The sequence below is a fragment of the Excalfactoria chinensis genome, chromosome 3, assembly GCF_039878825.1.
Source record: "Excalfactoria chinensis isolate bCotChi1 chromosome 3, bCotChi1.hap2, whole genome shotgun sequence".
Lineage (NCBI taxonomy): Eukaryota > Metazoa > Chordata > Aves > Galliformes > Phasianidae > Excalfactoria > Excalfactoria chinensis.
Window position 1 is genome coordinate 80,289,818 of NC_092827.1, and position 23,134 is coordinate 80,312,951.

At 36.2% G+C, this 23,134-nt stretch overlaps 1 protein-coding gene across 2 annotated transcripts in view; it reads right to left on the bottom strand.

Moving 5' to 3' along the window:
- The window catches only part of PRKCE (protein kinase C epsilon), a 262,981-nt gene that overhangs the window by 65,701 nt on the left and 174,146 nt on the right, over positions 1-23,134 (bottom strand). For both annotated transcript variants that reach the window (XM_072330880.1, XM_072330881.1), the window contains exon 10: positions 21,195-21,368. In XM_072330880.1, the coding sequence (XP_072186981.1) occupies positions 21,195-21,368 (174 nt within the window). The remainder of the gene's footprint in view (positions 1-21,194; positions 21,369-23,134) is intronic.

Sequence of the window (23,134 nt, forward strand, 5' to 3'; positions counted from 1 at the left end):
AAGTGCCATGTAAGGAGATAAACTCAGAAAAGATGCACCCCCTTCTGCTTAAGGATTCTTGGATATCTCAGCAACATCTATTTTAGGCCTATCAGAAATAGGAGTAGGGAGGGGAAAAGGGGGAACAAAAAACCCAACAGGATTGGAAGGGACCAAAGCAAATGCTCAGCAGCTTTGGAGAGCTCAGAACTGACTCTTCCAGACCAGAAGCAGTAATTCAGATGAGGGTGTCAGCCAGAAATTAACTCTGAAGCAGTCTTTCCCAATATTGCTGCTACGTTGTTCTGACACATTACAAGCAAAACCAAATTAATAGCATTAAGTCAGAGGTGGTCCAGTAAGAAAAAGTCCCAATATGAGAATGTAAAATGTATATACATTCTAAAAATAAATGAAGATGATCTTTAAACTCTGAAAGTAGTAGCCAACCTCCTGACAATCCCTGTTCAAGTATTGCTCAGAGTCCATTTTAGAGGAGACTGCCAAATATACACATGGAGTTTTACTCTTTTTTACTCTTTTTGAATGGATCTTTTTTCTAGGATGGAGGAGGAAAAAAAAAAAAAAAAAAAGAAAAAAAAGAAAAACCAACAAGAACTGTGGAAGCCCATAGGCTGCTTTGAAGACTCAGAGTGGTTATGGTTTTAACAGCTACTACAGGTGTTCACTATCACCAATTACACATAGATGACTTTAAAGTTCTGTCAAAGAAGAAATAAAGCAGTAACTTTTCTGTGCTACTGTGATCTTCAAACAAAAACTCCCATGTCTCAAACACCAAAGCCAACAAGTTGCAAGCAAGCAAAAAGTTACCCTAGAAGTTCCCCTTGTATCAAAATGAAGATGTGACATACCTCTCAAAATGCCCAGATTGTTCTTGACTCTAATCCAGAAACTTCAAAGACAAAACACACAAGAAGTGGAAGTCTGGATATCTACTAAGAAAAACAACATACCCGTTCTATCAGGCTGTTTCTAAACATCAACAACTTTTGTGTCCTGTAAGTTACAGATGTGGAGTTCATATAATAGATTTTACAAGAGTTACGAGCTAACATGACACAGTAAGATAACAGAGGCGGCTTTCTGACAGCTTTGGCTTTTAGATTCTTTGAGCATGGGCAGTCTGTAAGGTTATAAAATGTATGTGATATTCGCCAGAAATGATCATTCTAGTCCAACTTATATGCTAGATTTTCCAACAATTCTGATAGCCTGAACACAAGTAACAGTGTTTAAGTAGTACTTCCATTTTGCACTGTTTCATCATTATCCACAAATACGTGTGACTACATTTTCATGGAATTATTACACATCTAATGAACTTCTGACACATGGATTTTCTTATATAATCTTAACATACAGTAAACTGATCATGAGACTAATCCTGCAGAAATTTTGTTATCACAGATTCACAGGGGTTGGACACTGCTAAATCCCTCCAGTAAGCTGCACAGGAAAGTATCCAGATAGGTCATGAATTTCTCCAGAGAAGGAGACACCACAACCTCTCTGAGCAGCCTGTTCCAGTGCACTGTCACATTCAAAGTAAATGTTTTTTCCACATGTTTATATGGAACTTCATGTATTCCAGTTTGCCCCTTGTCCTATCACTGGGAATCACTAAAACGAGGCTGGCTTCCTTCACTTGACTCCCACACTTTTGATATTTAAAAGCATTGATAATATACCCTCTTAGTCTTCTCCAGGCTGAACAATCCCAGGGCTCTCAGCCCTTCCTCATGAGGGAGATGCTCCAAGTCCCCCAACATCTCTGTGGCTCTCCACTGGACTCTCCAGAAGTACCCTGTCTTTCTTGAATGAAGAGTCCAGAACTGGACACAGTACTTCAGATCTGGCCACATCAGGGCAGATCAGAGGGTAAGGATCACCTCCCTCGACCTGCTGGCCACACTCTGTTTAATGCACCCCAGGATACCATTGGCCTTCTTCGCCACAAGGCATATTGCTGGCTCTTGTATTATGATAATGATCACATTAATGAAAAACTTATAGCTACATTCCACTGCCCAGGCAAGAATGTGTTGGAACGGTTTTAATTTTTCCATTATTATAAAAGATCCTTCTTTCATGGACTCCACAAAGGAAATGCGGACACACAGTGCAAAAAGACAATACAATTTTAAATAACCTCTACAGGCACTGATTTTTACAACATGTATATGCCAAATGGTTTTAATTTCATAAGAAAACAACATGATAGTTTTCTAAATTACCAATATAAAATGGTGCAAGTAATTTTAAGGTACACTAAGTTTCAATCTGTTAGAACCTGACTTCATAAAAAAGATGAAGCTTGCGGTAGCTTTGATTACACCAACACAAATTTACTGAATGCCAGCCCTGGATTAAAAAGTCAACATTTTCCAGAGCTCCATATAGAACCATTTTTTTGAGATTTAAAGCTTAATGTTTTAAAAAATTATATATCTTGTTAACTCAATTTCTTAAGTTTCTTTTTAGAAACTTAGATCATGAATTGTTGTATGCATTATTTTTTCCCTGTGTCAATGTTGGAGTGCACAATGTTTTTCCTTCCACATAAGCATGTCTATAAGAAGCCCAAACAAGTTCAGAAAGAGTTATATAACATTTTTTTCATTTTTGGGGACTATAATTAAAGCGATAAGATTATGGCAGAGATCCTAGAACAGATTAAGTGCAGAATTCTGTGATGAATGAAAGTTTGGGTCATTAAAAGTGCAGACCTACTTTTTTTTTTTGTTGTTGCTGTTGTTAAACCACACACAGTTCAACATCTAGGACATAAAACCGTGCACTTAAACACCTTTATTGGAGGTCAGCAAGAATACTGATGCATAAGTCAAAAGAATGAGAAAACAATCAAAAAATTCTTACTAGCAAGCCTGACCCAAAACTTCTGTGATGTATCTGTCAACACAGAAAGTAATTAAGTGAGTACATGTGTAGTTATAGTTGTAAGAAAATTTTGCACTAATTCTCGGGGAAAAAAAAAATCTTCAAAACAACTCCTGACAGAGATGATTTGGATGTACACAGCACCATCTCTGAATCTTGGTAAATCAACCATTTTATAGATCTATAACATTGTCTGAACACAACATTTTATATTTAGCATATTGGAATTGCTAGAAATAGAAAGAAATTTTGTGTTTTGAAAACTGATAGAAAAATGAAGTCACTCAGCCTCCACCAGGTATGGTGTTGTTTTCATTGAAGATTCTTTCCATAAAAAGATATATATGAGCAGCTTAGCTGAATAATACACTGCTCAGTGTTTCTCTTTCTAGGGACAGATTTCTCTGTATTAAGAATATGACCATACATTGTAACACATAAGAGTTTCCACACAGACTCCTGTTGAAACCCTTCCCTTACTGGAAGAGGACTGGCTGTTTACATTTTCCAGTATCACCATCAGAAGCCTTTAACTCTGAGCTTTCTTTTTCCAAATGCCAATGAGTTTCAGTGTGTTTTTTCCAAGTACAAAGCATTTAATGAGGGGTTTGAATTGTTTCTCAGTGCTGAGTCATAGAGAAATATATAATAAAATCTTCCATTAGCTCAATTAATGAATGTAAGTAGAACCCATGTTTAAAATCTCTTCAGTAGATCTAACTTTGATCTGTAGCAGGGCTTTTAATAATGGAGATACGCATGAAAATTCAAATCAGCTTAAAAATGAAGCCAAAAATTTTTTGGAGAGTGATGTCAAAATTAAAAAAAAAAAACAAAACCATTTTTAAACAGCTCCAAAAGATCTGAAATTATAGCAGTCATATTAAGGGAAAGGTTATGAGAATAACTAACCTGAGCACAGTAGAGGCTGCTGAACACTGAACAACCAGGATAGAAGTATATTTTAGCAGAAGTGTAGGCACTTTGAGCACATGAATATCCAAATGCATACCTGCAAATGTTTTCTACACATGGTTTTGTTAGAAAAACTGTGACGGTCACACCTCTTTCATTCTCTTGAAATATACCATCCTTCAGCCTCTTTTATGGTTTAGAATAAGAAGCAGAAACTGTGTTAAAATTACAGTCAAAACTATGTGCAAGCATAAAGTCAACTGGATTTCAAGATTTACATGAATAGACATCATGATACACAATCAAAATAGCAATGGAAAACTCACTTGTGCATGCCTTTCATATCGCTTTGTCTATCTGGCTTTCCTATTTTATCCATTTCATCCCTCAGACATATAACAGTGGATAAGACACAAAGTGAGCGTAACCATCAGGTTAAGACTTGTATCTATCTGTCTGAGTCAGGCCTTGTTCAAACACAGAATGTCAAGACTGCAGACTTCAAACCAGCAGCCATGTGCTTGGCAGTGATGCTAAGCAGAGCAGCAGGCTGGGAGCAGTGCTGATCCTGCCTGGAAAGCTCGCAGCTCTGCAAGATGATAGTGACAGGCAGTCACAGTGGATATCTGAGACAATTCAGATAGAATTGCCTGAAGAAAGGAAAACACACAAAGACATACAAGATCCCAAAAGATCAACTTGTCTTGAAAGTGCCAACACTGGTATACACTATGATACAACTACTCTTTTCCAAATTTACTGCTGTGTTTTTAGACAGAAACTTACAGTCTCATCTTTTATTCTGTCCTTTTTTTAAAAAAATCAACATTCAGATCTTCTATGTTCCACTTGGGATCAACAGTTATAAATACTCTCCTGCATAGGTAACATACTGCCTAATCCTGACCTAACACTATACAGAAGTGAAATAATTACTTCCAAAGATGGACAGGGAAAACGATGGCATAACATCTTGAGAGTATAATTATTTTATGTGTAACAATTACTGTGTGGTTTCATTGGCTACAAATACTGGAATTAAAAACAAACAAAACAAACAAACAAAAAAATGAAAACAGCAATTGCATGTGCTGCTTACATATCTACGGTGCCAAAAGCTCAGTTTCTAACAGATGACAAAATAACACCTCTGCAATGCATACTTCTCATAATGGCAAAAGACCTACAGGCTTGTGTTTCTGATTCATCAGGAGTCAGTGAGAATTTAACCATTATTTTCAAAAGAATCAAAATTGACCCACAAATCTTGTTTTCCATTTTCCTAAGCAACTTAACAGTAAAACATGACAATAAACAATTTAGAAGCACATCTAAGATGATTACAGTCAGAAAACATGAACGTGAATAAACTGCACTTCAGACTTTCTTATTATTCTTTTGAGATGAAAATCTCTTGCTGTCTAGAGAAGTTGGGTTAACTGTAATTTCACAGCTGACTTGCTGTCTGAGTATTGAACTGCTACAGAGCAGAGCAAGTCTCTTCCCCTCTTGTTGCATATCATGCACACAACAGTGTCAGACAGTCTAAGCTCACTGATACATAGATTCCTGTTTTTATTTATTTATTATTTTTTGTAACTTTAGTTTTCACCTCTATCAGCAAATAGATCTGATTCATCCATACCAGGGCTTGCTGGAATGGATGAAATGAAATTTTGGGTACTCCGGAAAGAGGGAACAGAGCAAGAGATTTCTTCTTTCAGCAGCAGCTTGTTCACATGACAAGGAAAAAATACCCATATTTTGTTTTTGTACAGACTCAAACAATGCTTATTTTCCATTTTTGTTTCTCCAATAGTTAACTGCACTTTTTCAGCATCACTGAATTAAATGTAGTCATTAAGAAAACAAACCAAAAAACAGCCCCGACAACCCTACCTCATACAAGTTGGGCAACATCCTGAAAAAAGTCTTTAATGACTTATGCCTGACTGTCAGATATAGACTCAGAAGACTTTCTGTTTCCTTTCTACAAACATTCTCATTAGGTGACAGACTGTGACAGTAAAACATTATACAGCACCGTGGAAAAAATATATGGTGCCATCACATGGTATCTTGCTTCCCTCATTATGAGACTGATTAAAAACTGATTAAAAACTATGAGTTCTGGGTCAAATCACAGCTGCAGCAATAATTTATGTAGTTTCACTTAATTGTTGCGCACAAACAGTGATGAGAACGTGAACTTTATTTTTTAAGATATGGCTTTAGTGATGGAAACTCAGGGAAAACCTCTTTGCACTCTACAACTTCCTGAAGGGAGGTTGTGATGAGGAGGGTCTTGGCCTCTTCTCCCCAAAATCAAACAGAACCCAAGGAAATGGCCACATGTTGTACCAGATGAGGTTTAGACTGGACATAAGCAGGAACTTTTTCTCTCAGTATGGTGAGACACTGGAATGGCCTGCCCAGGGAGGTGGTAGAGTCGCTTTCCTTGGCAGTGTTCAAGAGGAATCTGGATAAGGAGCTACAAGATCTGGTTTAGTGGTTTGCTGTAGCTACGGTAATGGGAGGACAGTTGCACAAGATGATCTTGTAGGTTCTCTCTAACCTTGTGATTTGATGATTCTATGGAGCTTTCAGTACCAATTTTCAGCATCAAAGTTGTCTACAAAGAATATATGAAGCTTAAAGACATGTAAAAATAAGTGTAGGTTTTGATAAGTTCACAGTTATCGATATTTTGGAATCAACAATTGGTGAGTTGTGCATTTCAAAACTAATGTCAAAGCTCTCATAAATCATTTGCCAATAAGCACAAAAACAATATATGCAGTAACTCCTAATAAATTAATATTTTAATTTTAGTCTATATCAGCTGTGGTGTTACACAAAACAAGGCAGATAGAAAGCAAAGCTTTTATCTTTCTTCCTTCATGAAGTATCAAGAACTAATATCAGGACACAAGAAATGACAGACAAACACAAGCTGCTGAAAAATAATGATGCAATCAATTTGTCAGCTATCAAGAACTAAAAAGAAATCTCATGCATTACTGGAAAAAAAATGAACATTCTCAATGGGATAGATTTCTAGCTCTGTAAGATTACAAAATGCTGGGCTTGTAGCTTATGTGGTCCCAGTGGTTTCACATTGCATTTCTAGAACTATTCCTGGATTAAAATGCACCCAACGAATACAACATGGCATAACCTTGGTCTTGTGCAATTTTTCATTCTAAGAAAAAGTATATTAATCATTAAAATGTGTTCCCTGGAATTAGGAACAAAAGAGCAGTGGTAACAATTTGCATGAGCTTCGCCTTTTGTGATTCAGTAAATACACCAACAGTGATCTGAAGTTTCCCATTTGGTACTTTGTAGTCATACTAACCTAGCATTTCAAAGCACATGTCAGCTGAACTGACACAATTTCCCATGTCTTCAGTTCCATAGAAGAGAGAAGATCTTTTTGAATTTTTTCTGTACATTCATCTTGAGGTTTCATAAAACTCCTTTGAAGTTTATAACCAAAGGTTTCCATGGGACAATTTACATACATCATAAGTGAGTTTTAAATAATGATCACAAACTTCCCTCTTTTAAACTAACAGATATACATACACAGAGGGAAAAAAAAGTGAGTTTTTTTTAATTTTCAGATTGCAGCATTTTACAATTTTTAATCATCCTACTCAGATCCTCAAGTAAATTTATTTGTAGTCAGTGTATCTCTCTGAGGTCCTCAGTAATTGGATGAAGGCAGGAACTTGCAAGAAAAACTTGTGGGCAGGACAAAAAAATATAATAATAATTCTTCACTGCATCATGATAAGATCTGGGAACTTTTTTCATAGTTTAGATTTAATTATTCAAATATGACACAGTTAATTCAGTTTGCCAAGACACAACGTTCTCTCTGCAATCTGGGAAATAAGTTGAATAACGTAATTTAGCATTTACTTTAAGAATATTTTCAAGAAGAACCCATAAACTCATGTGTCCTTTAGCCTCTTCAAGCAGTAGCTTCCGCATTTCCTCAAAGAATGTAAACAACATTAAAAACAGCATACTACTAATGGATAAAACATTACTTTGCTCTGGACAAGGCCAGTAAATAAACCTCATTTCTGTCAATGCTATTTGCAGAATGATCTTAACCATGCAATCAGATAATGGTTAACAAATTTTAATGAATCTGCATTGTGTACCAAATTCTGGAAAAGGTGACATTTTAGGTTCAAGGGAGCTGCCTGTGGCTTCTTAAACCCAAGTCATCAGTCTAAATCCAGATAAAAAGCAAAGTGAAACAATACTCAGATATTGGGTTACGCATGTGGCTGAGATTACATGTTAGCCTAAGGGATATTTGAACCACACCAAGTGTTTTATATAATAATACAACACTGAACTGTACTGTGGAAACCAGTAAATCTCCTCAGGCACATCACCCAGTAACAATTCTTTCTTAACTTTTCCCACAGGTTCACGGCAAATTTCCAGAAGTTCAGAGGTTTTGTGAGTTTAAGCCACTCTAAATTCAGATTCCTATCTAAAATTCTGACATTTCTGATCCCAAAATCTCACTAGATAGTATCTTCCTGTTTCTTGTTATGCCAGAAAATCTCTGCAGGCTTCCTCTTCTATGCTACTGAGTATAGCAGTGCCATTAAAGAACTTGCTCTTGAATACTGCTTGCATGGAAAGAATGTTTATATATACAACCAACAAAGCAAACATGTGGCACTAGCTGGTCTGAATGACAACTCAGCAATATGATCACCAAATTTCTCACATCTGAATACAACTGAAGAGAATCAGAGTTTATATCATCAGGAATAGTGAATTTTAACTCCCAGATGAAATACCCCTTTCCTGCCTAAATATTGTCTCCCTTTCACTCTAAAATTACCTAAAAATACAAATAAGAATTCTTGGATATCCAAACAAGCTAATTAAAAGCTCTTTTATAACACGTTCTCTTATTGTATGGGTCCACAAATGGATCCATGGGTTTTACTCATCCATATATCCAACATAACTACTTTTATTTATGGAAGAGATGTCTACACTCTACCCTTATGCTAAGCAAAGCTCAGATAAAGGTATAAAATAGTCACTGAAATACATTTTAAAATACCTTTAATTAAATTTATATCTCAAATTCAAGAAAAGGACATTGCAGACAGAAAATCTGAAAGACAATGGCACCACTGTTTGGCATCCTTTTCAATGAAGTCTAATGCATTATGCACAGTGCCCTTCTGGCTCTGGCATGACATTGCCAGCAGTGGTTTGCTGCCAGTGATACTGATGGGAAAACTCAAAATAATGTAATACTTGCATCTTTCTTTTATCACCTCAACACTCAGTGCTGGAAAACATGACTTGAGACTGTTCTATCAGATTTATTATGTATCATTTACCTATACTGTAGTATGCAATATTTTTTGAGTTAATTACAGAAAGCACATCAATCAATCTGTTGGAAATCCTTGTTTCCTCTGTCTTAGAAAGTGCAGGATATTTAATTGCTAATAAGGTAGATACAGTAATTCACTATTGTAAAACACTGGTGAAATAATGCAGCTTGGAGAATTTTAATGTCATAGACAGTACTTTCAGGTTTACTGTTATAAAGAAATTGTATAAATGCTGCACTATAGGATCATCTATTTGCAGACAGGTTATTTAAGAGGACATTTCCACTAAAAAGAGAACTCAGTACAGTGCTCTCCCTCATTTGCATTTCCATATAGTTTTCTAGTTTTCTGTGTAGTTTTTCACTCTTAACATTTCCCAGAAGCTGTATTATGCGCAAGGATGTCACCCCATTGAACACCATCTTTGGCTCATGAAATATCAAAATTGCACTTCTTCTGATGCTGGTAATGTATCTTGAAAAATGTTATAATATGCTTCATTCTCTGTCTACATTCTTCCTGCACATCATCTTTGGTATTATTAGAGATAGGATACTGGGTCGAACAAACATGTGGCTGTTTTTACATGTTATTCAGTATTTCAGGAGATCAGATCCTGATATGACATTTTATGTGGCTCTCTGTATAAATTAGCTTTCTAAAAGAGGATGTAAAAAATCTCATAAAAGGTTAAAAAAAACTAAACCATCCACATTTAAGGAGACAAATTATGAGCACACAGAATAATGAAAACTGACAAATACATGCAGAATTCTTAGTTGATATACAACCTTCTCTGTTCAATGCACTTTCATAATCCTTCCAAAAAATGAAGCTCTTCATAGTTATTTATTGATCAATGAAAGCACAACACACTGACTTTTTTTTGTTGTTGCTCTATGCAATAAACATGAGTTACCTGAGCCAACCTTTCCTGATACCTATTGAAAGTTATTATTTGTACATCTCTCTCCACTGTCTGGTTTTCTGTAGTTCAATAAATGCAACAGTGACCTTTGAAAGCATTACCTGGATCTACTTTATTTTCTATATTTTCCTCTTTTCAGACCATGATTTATTTTTGGCAAAGCATATGCTCCACACAGCTAAAAACCCTCGCAATTCACAAGTATAAATTAATCAGACAACAGGAAATACTGCCCAAAACTATAATGATTTCAGTCATCATCTGAAATAACTAAAGCAGTGCAGAAGAGAAGAGAGGCTCTTATCACTAAGACATGTTTTTTTTCTACTCTTCTGGAGGCAGCTTTAAGGAGTAGAATTCTGTGTGATTATTTTAGCATTGGGCTTTTAAAACAGAAAAACAGTGCCATAGATTTTTGAAGAAATATCACAACTAAAGCATTTGAAATTACTTATCATGGCTGATTACATGAAGATTTTTACAAAAAATAAACATATTTTCATAAGTTTATAAAATGGATCCCCTTCATCCTTTTGTCTGCTGAACTAAAAATACCTAAAAGCACAACTTTCCTTCTTGTGCAGCTGGCAAGGCATATGTACTCTAAAGAATAAAGTTCTTTTCCCAGTACAGCTTATCCATATGTGTCTTACAGATTTACATTTACTGTTTCTAACTATCAGTGGAAGTTGCATTTACCCCAGTACCTAATTTCTTCCCAGTTCAGAGTTACCGTAGAAACACAGGCATGCAAGTGACTCTCCTCTGAAGAGCCATTTCTCTTAATTGCTATGTTCGTGTCATGGATCAGCTTCCTTCTAATCTTTTTAAGGAGATAAACAATGCACTGAATACTTCCAAGTTTAAAGAATGGTCTCGGACCCACCCAACATGGAAAAACAAAGAAGCTTTTTACTCATTTCCCCATATATAAGCACAATGCTAAACACTACTGTAATAGACAAAAGCAAACCCTTCTGCAATAAAAAAAAAAAAGTGCTTCCATGTGTGTTTGTTGCTGCTAAAATTACTCAGGACTGAAACTGACATAAAATGGCATGAAATTGACTCTCTTAAACCTTCTAATGCACCTATTGGAATCATAAAAATAATCTCATTATGGTGTGGTTTTGAGAAGCAGAGATTAGAAGAAATCTATTCTAAGTTACACCCTACAATTATTCAGTATGGCCCACAACAATATATTTAAATGTGAGATGAGACCGAATTTACAATTATTACTGTTCACATTTCAAAAAAGCAACAAACATTTAAATAAAGATGCAAACATGATTGTTTTGTAAATTCCACTTCTTTCCCATGGCAAAATTATCTCATGTACAATTACCAACTACTAAGCTTACTGCTATTGCAAAAGAAAACAAACAAACAAACGTATTAAAGTGCCCAAATTAATCCATGAATCCCAATGAGAAAAATTTCCTGCATTTAGGAAAGAAGTCGAAGAAGAATCAAATTTTATATACAACTTCCTTTTTCCTGTCTCATCCTGTGGGATGTTGTAAGAGCAACACCTAAAAAGTACACTACAAAATGTTGTCCCACTATTACTTAGGTAAAGTGGATTTCAAGAGTTTTTTAAACAGTTAACCAGTATAAACAGGGCATCCTGGCAGCAACTCATGAAAACATTACATTTCCACTTATTTTAATGATGGGCTTTATCATTATAAATTCATTGTTGTATGGAACGAATGAGAGGTAAATTCTGAATAGTGCTTTATGACTGTAAATACAAGAAATAGTGCAAAGTGTACTTCTCGGGCAATGAGAGTCATGAACTATAGTCTCTACTGACTAAATTGTAGGGAAACAGTAGTTCTGCACCAGGTCTGAGGATGGTCTCAAGATGTGAAGAGGAAGAATAGGAAATAGGGTCATGGCACATGACTGCAGGGTGATATGCCCTGATATAAACCCATCAGGCGTATTTCTTTCCTACTCCTTTCTCCCAAGACAAAACTAAACTAAAAGCCACAATCCAGCCTTATTCTGCAGGATTTTATTTTAAGCAGCTTTGTCCAATTATCCTGTTGAATGATGGGTACTCCATCCCCCCAAAGTTTACTAAATTAGGTATATCAGATAATGAACCAACTAGCATGATGCTAAGACAGCAATAAGACAAAGCTTCTATGATGATTTTACAGACCCAGAAAATGATGGATATCCTCCAGTTCTATTCAAAGTTGGCTACTCCCTTTGCCCTGTTTGGATGACAACATTCCTAGTTCCTCTGATCTCTGCTTAAAGCATGGTGTACAAGACAGGCAGACTCGCCAGGAAAGTTACTGGCAAAGGATATGGTATATTCTGAAAATTTTTTCCCCAAACATGCCTCAACTGGAGCAAGAAATTTTTCTCAAGGGGAAAAGCGTGCAGTATGTAGCTTGAGATAATCTGTTCAAGAGATATGCAAACAGTACTGAAAAAGCTCCTTACCTCCACCTGTTATTCTTAAACCCTCCTGTCTGCACATGAGCGCAACAGAACTAAAATCATGACACCAAATTTTACACTTGGCTACACTCAGGTACATGCAACACTACTGGCAGCATTAACTCTGAAATCCTAATATACTGGCGTTAGGTAAATAAAAATCAGTACAAATTATAACTCACCCTCAACTATTTCATGACAGTAGTTAAAACTGAATTCTGGCTGCGGATGCTGAGTCAGGGCTATTCCCAGGGTTTGTTGAGGCCTCAAAAGGTTACAGCACAGCAAAAAACATGGAGCTGCAGCTGCAGCTCTCACTTTTATACATGCAAACTAGGAACAAGCCCTAGCTTTGAGAGGGTGTGAAAGAGTCCTGTTCAATTTGGGTGCTGCATCACAAAATAAAAGTCTTTCCGGTCTGAAAGAGAAGCATTTAGACTTTCCTGATTGATGCCTTCTCTATGCTGGAGGAGCAGTTTCTCCTACAGGCTCTTGATGAGTCTGGCTGCACTGATAGCCTGACTTGAAGTGTAACACTAAAAGGACTAATGTGAACAATGAGTCTTTAGTGACCTAACCAGGCTTTAATAATCTTCAAGAACAGCTAGCAATAACTGAGCAGCATAATAGCAAGTTTCCAAAACCGGGTCAGTCATGCTGGAAACAGGGGCTTGTGTGTGTGAGAGAGACAATGATTACAGTATTTAATCAGCAGCTTCACCGTTCCAAGTATTTTTGACTACAGCATCTACTTTTAGACAATACTCTGATTGCAACCAATGAATTCATGCTCTGTAGCAGTCAATAAGAAGTCTAAATTTAACATATGCGTTACTCGAATGCTTGAAAAACCTTATTCTGCCAAAATTTCCCAAATTTATAGGACTTTGATAGTGTGATATAAGCCATCACAAGATATTACTCTAACTTTGAGTGCTTTGTGACATATTCTGAAGAATGAGTTCACTGCAATATTTGTGATATAGAATGAGTACAGAAACCAGTTGAGAATAAAAAGATAGCTGTTATTGTACACATTCTGAGTATATGCATATTTAATAATGCAATTAAAATATTCAAAAGGATTTTGAACATAAATAAGTATAGATGAATATAAAACACCTACCATTTTATTGTACCTTTTTACTGCAGTTAGCACTTTCCATTAAGAAATAATTATCAGAAAAATTTCCATTTAGTCTGCATTAAAATATTTTAGCACTGAAATAGCTAAAAATACAGGGGCTAATTTAGCCTTTTGTCACACACGTACAAATCCAGTGAAGCAGGGATAATAAGAAACAGAATTGGGACCTAAAAAGTTCTAATTTGACACTAACCAGTAATAAAAGGCAATGCAAACTTGTGTTAATCTGATTACACCCATATAGCAATATCTACATAATGGCTTTAGCTGCTTAGCAACAAAAGTACAAGAATACCAGATAAAGCAGATTATAAACTCTGATTATTCCCAGATGAATGTTACAGTGGCCAGTCAGTTAGGTTAATTTGCACTGTATATCATAAATGGCACAGAAGACATATGCTTTTCTTTTTGTACAAATATATGTAAGAAAAAAAAAAAAAAAGACTATCTTTTACATTAGCCAAGACAGTTCTGGTTAAATATTACAGTGCTTCTTGAATTAATTTAGAAAACAAGGCTTAAGGACATCATTAATATATGATCCTCTTCCTTTACACTTTTACATTTTCTGACAAAAATATGTCACTTTAAAAATGTAACTTCACTTTATATTTTTTGAAACATTCTGTTATTTGATACTGATCCTACAACAAAACACTACTATACTATAGTACTACTGGACTTTCAAACTCTCCCTGTAATCATTTAAATACATAGGTCACCCTGAAAGTAAGATCTCCAACCTTATTCATCTCCATGGAAAATACAACAGATACAAGGAGGACAAGAACACTATTTGATAGAGCAAATTCTCAGCTACAGAATACAGTTTTTCAACACAGTCACCACCATCACCAGCTATGCATTTTCACGAGCAATGAACAAGAGCTTGCATGCTGTGCTTATAACGATCTGCAACCACAGAGGTGAACCACTGTTGCTGTCAACACCACTGAAACATACCACCCACCACCTCACATCCACTCTTTGGTCTCTATAAACATTCAGTGTCAATGAATGTCAATGGGTGCCATTTATTTCCACATGGAGGAATTCAATCCCATAACTTTCCTTAATATGCACATCAATGTCAAACACTATTTTGTCAGATTGCCCTGTTGCTGCCAACTGTTGCACAACAAAATGTAACTGAATACTGATGAAAAAGTTTAACTCCCACTGCCATACCGCCAGCATCCACCTCTGATGTTATGGGCCAGCATAATAAAATAGCTGGTCTTGCTTTTAGAGCAGCCCTCACTCAAACCATGAGCAGAAGAAATGCTGATTACTTTTGTTTTTGACAAAGAAGCTCAGAGATATGGCAAAAATTAGAAAGTAGTGGCACAACTGATGAAACTGAAGCAAAATCTAATAAAATCTCCTAAAGGATAAAATAAAATCTCCTAAGGGCTTGGAAAATCAACCCTATGAGGAGAGGCTACGGAAGCTGGGGCTGTTTAGTCTGGGGAAAAGAAGGCTGAGGAGAGACCTTATTGCTCTCTTCCAGTATCTGAAAGGTGCTTACACTGAGAGAAGGGCAAGTCTCATCTCACTGGTGACAATTGACAGGATGAGGGGAAATGGCCTCAAGTTGCGCCACGGTAAATTTAGGTTGGACATCAGGAAACACTTCTTTACAGAAAGGGTAGTTAAGTACTGGAATAGGCTCCCCAGGGAGGTGGTTGAGTCGCCATCCCTGGATGTATTTAAGAGCTGTTTGGATGTGGTGCTCAGGGATATGATTTAGCAGAGGGTTGTTAGAGTTAGGGTACTATGGTTAGGCTGCGGTTGGACTTGATGATCTTCAAAGTCTTTTCCAACCTGGGTTATTCTATGAATTCTTAGCTTTAAAAACCATCAGCCTTACCCAAAGCACTCTAGACACTGTGCAAATGCACTGAGAGGAGCAGTATCTGAACCACAGTGCCCAAATCTAGGACAAATCAGTACTAAGCCTCTAGGTGGAACATAATAGTTAATAGATCAGTATAGTGGTAATAGGCTCATTACTACCTATTCATAAATGTCCTTGAGGTCTTTCATCATTACGTGGCTACCTTATAGCATCAGAATATAGAGAAAAACCAAATGACATTGCAGGTCTGCTCAAGAACTGTGCACAACGAATAGATAAGATGCAGTAAACATGAAGCCAATTGCACAGAAATAAAAAATTGTTTTTAGGGTTGGATAAGTCTAAAATTTTAACTGTAGTAACATTTCTGACTCATCGTAACCTTTGTTCAATTGTTTTCTCTAATGAAAATAACTGTAATGCTGACTGTGTCTTTATGAATTCAATTAAGTCTTTATAATTCATTATGAACATTGCTTTGTATTTGTAGTACTCTCTAGTACTCTGTACTACAGCTGTCTAGAAAGCAATTTTGTTGAAGATATTAATCTAAATAGGAAAGGAGAGCCCAAGTCCCAGATTTAAGTAATTTCAGGAAAATGGATAAAAACCTGAATGGTAGATGTTAGAAGCAATAGCTCCCTAGCGTTTGAAATTTATTATGAATTATCATAATCTTCCAGTCTTAAATATTTAGAAACAACAACATTTTCTTTCTAAAGCATTAAAATAAATTATTATAAAAAATGGAGCATGAACATACATGTGTATATGTATATCTCATATGGTAGAGTTCTACAAAATTTCATATGCTACAAGGAGGACTGAAAGGGGCTTATGAGGAACAAAGTGAAGATTCATATACCTACATTCTGTAGTGTAAGGTGGAATGATACAAAGACAGTAACAAATATTCAAAAGGTTATTCATGAGGAAAAACTCACCAATATGGATGCCTTTGCTGGGAAATGCTGAGGCAGTCTCACCAGGGAAAAATCTCCAAGAGATGCTGCCTTAGTGGTGGTCAGCCCTTAAATGAGGGTTAGAGGAGGTGGAGTCAAGCTCCACCCCTTCCGGGAGCACAGCTAAATTACTCTCACCTGCACTCCCACAGCTGACATGACACTTGCCTCAGCTGATTAATCAGAAATTCAGGCTGCGATTACCAATTTCCCATACACATAGAAACTCAACTTTCCATTGGAAAGTCTTTAATTTTCAGAGTTCTAAAACTTGCAGCTATGAATAAAATATTGCATTCAAGAATGCCTTCAGAGAATACAGCTCTAGTACTTAAGACACTCTTACCAGCCATGTGACTGAAGCGCTATCAACCAAACATTATGCTGATACTGTCCAGCAGCTGGTCGCTGAAGCAAGGCATAAGGTTGAAGTGAAGAGGATATGAGAGAGGGGAAAAGGACAATGTTGGAATTGTTGTCAGAGAAACACAATGCAGATGAGAAAAAGAAGGTAAGAGGAAAATGTGAAAAAAAAAAAAAAAAAAAAAAAAGAATGCAAACAGAAGTAGAAGAAACTTCCTTTCCCCATCTCTGACATTTTCTCAATAAAGGACACGAAGCTCCTGAATAAATCAAAGATGATGATAAGCAACAGTAAGCTCTCACAAAAACGCTGTACACTGGATGCTGAACTTTGTGCAAGTTTCTGTGAATGTCATATATTGAATGCAAAATTCTTTATTTACATCCCAGTAGACAGACTGAAAGCTTTGCTTATAGATTTATGCTTGCAAAGCAGGCCTTTGAAAACACTGATAGTCTAGCTAAAAGAGAAAGAAATCGTATAGGATGTGATATGGTTTTAGATTGTATGCTTCACTAAAGTACCTGAAAGTCCTTCTACTTAAAAACACATGTCAGCTGTGTATGTGCCAGTATATTTTACACTCTTTCTAATGTGTGGGACTGGGTCACAGAGTTCATACCTCAACTACTGCAGACAAAACATCATATATCAGCTTCACACACTTTATCTCAAGCCCTGGAATAGAACCCAGCCCTCTTGACTTCCAGGTCAATGTAGAGGACCACAGCATTCCCTAAAGTACAACATTTATATGCATATAATTTAAATACAGAATGTTGATTTTCTGGCTCATTTTTGATGGAATTAGAGCAAATGGGTTTCATCAAATAAAGTTACTTACTGAGCTAAGCTAATAGGAAACAGAATTTGTATTCTATAAATAAACTTTTAGAAGTTTATTAGTCTTTCAACTCAAGGCTCAATTTCTGAAAAGTACATTTAATTCTCTGGAAAACTTTGACCTGTGCATAGTTTTGAGATTATGTGCTTATAGTTAAACAGGAATATTCTGATGAATTGAGGCCACAAAAAGATTACCATGCTAATCCTGAGTTTAGAAGAATTATTCCTGTATTTGAATTAGTGATGCATATAAGCTGTTTTTTGTCCCAATGCCTGTAACCTGCAGAATTTTCATCTGCATTATCAAGAAGCTGGGTAAGGACTGCAAAAGGTAGGTTGGGATATAGAAGGAAAAAACCAACACAGTATGCTGTTATTAGCTATTATTTGTCATGATTTCTGAATATTAAATAATTCTAAAATATGATCTCTTATTTATTAGTGATGACAGCCACAAATTTAGTAAATGGTACTAATGAAATTAGCTTTATGTTAAAATAAAACATGAAGCATACTGACTGCACAATGCATGTTAGGCAACTTTTCTTTAGTAATAACATGAAGACACAGAGGGAAAACACCGCAACACCAAGAGCTGAACTCTAACATTTAAATTTCTGTGGAATAGGAACAAAGGAAGCAGTTTTACTGAATAAAATAAACCTCTGAGAGCTCTGGCAATGAATACTGAGTCAACCTTCCATTAGTTAGGGTGTATGCAACAAATAAGCTCGACTTGAAACTTAGAATTTCTCTCAGTAAATCTACTTTAACCATAGACCACACTTGTTTAAGCAAGTTTTCCTACCTGTTTTTCTACTAAACACAAGAGAATAATTCATTGATTCATTCACTTAGTACCATTGTTTTTTCTTATTGATAAATGTCTTATGGCATTTACAGAAATATTTAAATTATTAATTGATGTTAGTATTAATTCTAGCTTTTACATTTTTTGCTTTCTCATAGAGTTCTTTGCCAATTGCTTGTAGCCTTGAAAACCACTGATTTTCGGCTATGGACTTTGCATTTGATCGGGTATCATTTGATGCAGTTTTGATTATTTGGTGTAATTGGTCAATGATTTAAGTTCTTCTTAGAACTTCTTCTTAGTTCAATTCTTCTGAGTTCAAGAAAAAAAACCCCACAAATTATAATCTTGTTATATCCATTCATTGCAAGAACAAAGTAGCTCAGTTTCTCTGGGTAAGAGATCTAGGAACATAGAGGATGGTAAGAGGAATTTCTGAATACCTTGCTTTGATAAACTACCCCAGAGAATGGTGAGGAAGACCAAAAGCACAATACAAAAGAGGCAAGAACAAGTGAAAAAAAAAACAAACCACACAACAAAAAGGAATAAAATCTCCAGAAAACCAGAGTAGTAGCTGGAGAAACTTCTATCATAACTCACTTCATGTAAACTGGTTTTAACTGACATGTTCTGCTACATGATACACAACAGTGAAACGTTTATTTCTGTTTCAAAGTGTGCAGTTTGCTGTAGACCTAAAGATTCCTCTCTGTTCATGGAGTTTATCCCTTAAACCCCACTACAACCTTTCTATCACTTTCTTCATCTAAACTTGCCGTTATGCTCAGTGACAGCAACATATTTTACAACGTTTATATGAAGACACATATATTCAAATGAAATTAAAGTCTCAGTAAATGAAAAAAACACCCTTTGTAGACAAAGTGTACATGGAAGAGTCTTCCCTGTACACACTTTACCGGACCGCTCTTTTTGCATGTTAACTTCAAAGCTTATAAAACGCTAATGCTCTTTCAGTATTTTTGGAACTGTTGAGTCATATTAAGCATTTGTTATTACAATATTTGAACAGACTACAATCTTCATTCTACAAAACATTTTCCTCTGGCTTTCTCATTGTTCCATTTATATTTCCCGACTACTTGTAAATAATTCTAAACAGGCACCTCAGTAATTCATTTGTGCCATGCACATTTTTAGCTACACCACAGAAATGGTTGGCAATATGTAGATACTTACATAAGCACACACATATGGTAATATGTACCATTATGTACTCTTATTTTTATTTAATATGCAAATTTAATTATTCCTTTAATCTAACAAACATCTGTTTCCATTAAATTGACTCAACTGCTCAAATGTAACATCTTAATGAAAGAAAATAAACCCAGTAGTTTGGGTCTGTATGATGACTGGCAATTGAAGGAAATTAATTTTCAAGTATGTTATTTACATTTTATATATAAACAAATATATGTGTGTGTGTGTGCATATGTATACACACTAAACTCATTCCCTATAAATGAAAAGCTGATCCCGTTGAAATGAATGGCATGCTTTCCTTGATTGGCAAAGTTCAAACACTTATGCATTGAAATAGTAAACATTTTATCAGACAATTCAAAAATAAAAGGTGCTTCTGTAAATTCAATTGTATATCACTGATATTCTACTTGCAAGAATCATAGAATTACCCAGGTTGGAAAAGTCCTTGAAGATCATCAAGTCCAACCGCAGCCTAACCAGTACCCTAACTCTAAAAACCCTCCTCTAAGTCATATCCCTAAGCACCACGAGAGAGATTCACCTTGCGTACATTTTGTCACTAAAGCTAAAAACTTTACTTTTACTAAAGTAAAAACTGTCAGATAAGGTGAATGATGAGAGAAATAAGGTGCAAAAAGAAAAAAAAAAAAAAAAAAAGAAAAAGAAGATAAACAGTAACAGTCTGTGACATAAATCGGGTCTCACACAGTTAGAATGACTGGATTCAGAAAACCCAGATAGTCAACTACAGCATCCAAACATTTTCTTCATCTCAAGGAGCAAATCCAAACCTTATGCTAAAATAAGGAATTTTTAATAAAAAGTTGCTAGCAAGGAAAACATTGTGGGAAAAGGCTCTCAGTATCAGTTCCTTCCACCTTTCCTTCTCCTTGCTGCTCAAGTACATGGCCAGCATCAGCGTTATAGGAACTTACTTGATAAGCAGCACACATTGATTCTATACTGCACAGCACAAGGAATGGAACAGATAGGCATTCTGCCATAATCTTGTTTCTGACAAAATCATTTTAGAGTTTTTCCTCTGAACACTGGACATTAAAAACATTTGCACCTAATTCAATAGGCATTATAAATGTACACAAGGAACCCAGAAAATGGCACCTCAGCAGCCTTTTTTGTTTTATTTATTTATTTGAACTCATTTACTGCCATCTCCTGGTACTTACAGGGTAATAGTGTTTTTGCTATTTATCAGCAGCCAATGCCCCCATTCAGCACTATTGAAACGCTGAAATATCTGCATGTGCTCAGGAATGATTTTGCATTATGGTTATACTTTCCATGTTGCTACCTGTTATTCTGGAAACAGTACATGTTGTGCTGTGGGCACAAACTGGTATAAGTCTCATATAGCTTACCTTTGTCTGGAAGCAGCAGTAAAGTTGTGTTAGGTATGGATGTTTCCGTGCTAATGCCAGAATTCTCTTTTCTGTCATTGTGCAGTCTACATCATCATCTTGAAGTATGACATCTTTTTTCAAGACTTTCACTGCATATACTTCATCTTTTCCTTTTAGCTCCGCTAACATTACCTAAAACAAACAAAAAAAAACCTGTGTACACAAAAGCAACACATACCATAAATGGAGGACTGTGTATGCGTTTGAACGCACTGGGAACACAATGAATAAATAATACAACAGTGTAATGTTAGTTAAAATTTCATCCAGGCAAGTATGTATGCTTATAAAATTAAATTATGGTAGTTTTAGGGAAAGATCTCTCTGGAATTCTTTAAATTTGAGACAAGCCATACATAGTTTGTTAAGAATGCAGAGGACAAGAAGTTTTTATCCCTTTATTTGCATATCTCAAAGAGTCCCTATTAATTAGATCTCAAAAACTAAACAAAGAAAGAACATAAATTAATTCCCTCTTTTTATGTCCTATTTCTGGTTGTGAAGCTTGTATGTGATGAACCTGATATACAACCCCACACACTACCCTTTAAAACTCGTGATTTGAACTATTATTTAAGATTCAGGTTCTGTGCTCTGTTCAAGGTTAGTTCTGGCTTGGAGCCAGGATAAGCTTCAGAGAACAGATCAGAAAACAGGGAGACAAAAAAGAACTGCTTCAGCACTGTGCTCTTACATCTGCAGTTCCCATATATCAAGGAAGGAAGAGAGCACTTGTGAAACAGATTCACATTTCAGTTATCCTTTTAGGTTCCACAGTGCGTAGCACTGTGAAAAGAAAATCTATAAGCACTGTAAATAGAGCCCCTTCTAACCTCATCAGTTCTCTATTGTAGGAAGATATCTGGTGAATTATGTCATACCTAGTCTTTCCAGTAGCTTTTTAACTCTCTTATACTCATTGTATCATGTAAATTGTTCAGTGAAGTGAGTAAATTTGAATTGGATATTATCTAGAGAGGAAATGAACTCAGAACTTCACAGAGCTATTCCTGGGCTGATTTTTCCTGCTTAAACAAAACTATTTCAGTGATAAAATGAAGGTCAAGGAAGACGTGGGCCCTCTCCAGAAGGAAACTGGAGACCTGGTCACAAGGGATACAGAGAAGGCTGAAGTGCTCAATGACTTCCTTGCCTCAGTCTTCACTGGCAAGGACTATAGCCACACCACCCAAGTTTCAGAAAGCAATAGTCAGGACCCGGAGGAGGTTGATCTGCCTGTTGTATGTAAAGATTAGATTTGAGACCATTTGAAGAACCTGAAGGTGCACAAGTCGATAAGACCCAGTGAGATCCATCCACAGGTTCCGAGGGAACTGGTAGACGAAGTTTCCAAGCCACTATCCACCACATTTGAAAGGTCATAGGAATCTGGTGAAGTTGCCACTGACTGGGAATGGGGAAACATAACCCCCACTTTCAAGAAGGAAAAAAAAGAAGATCCGGGGAACTACAGGCCAGTCTCCCATCTGTGACTGGCAAGATCATGGAGCAGTTCTTCCTGAAGGTCCTTCTAAGGCACATGGAAGATAAAGACACAGTGACTGGTGGTAATCAACATGACTTCACCAAGGGCAAAACATGCCTGACAAACTTGGTGGTCTTTTATGACAGAGTCACATCATGAGCAGATAAAGGAAGACCAAGTGACATCATCTACATGGACTTGTGCAAAGCACAAAGCAATCCCAAATGACATCCTGGCTAATACAAGTTGAAGAAAAACAGATGAATGGACCACTCACAGGATAAGGAATTGGCTGGATGGTCGTACTCAGAGTTATGGTCAATGGCTTAGTATCCAAGCGTAGTACAGTGACAAGTGGCATTCCTCCGAAATCAGTGCTGGGACTGGTGTCATATCTTCTTAGGTAACATGG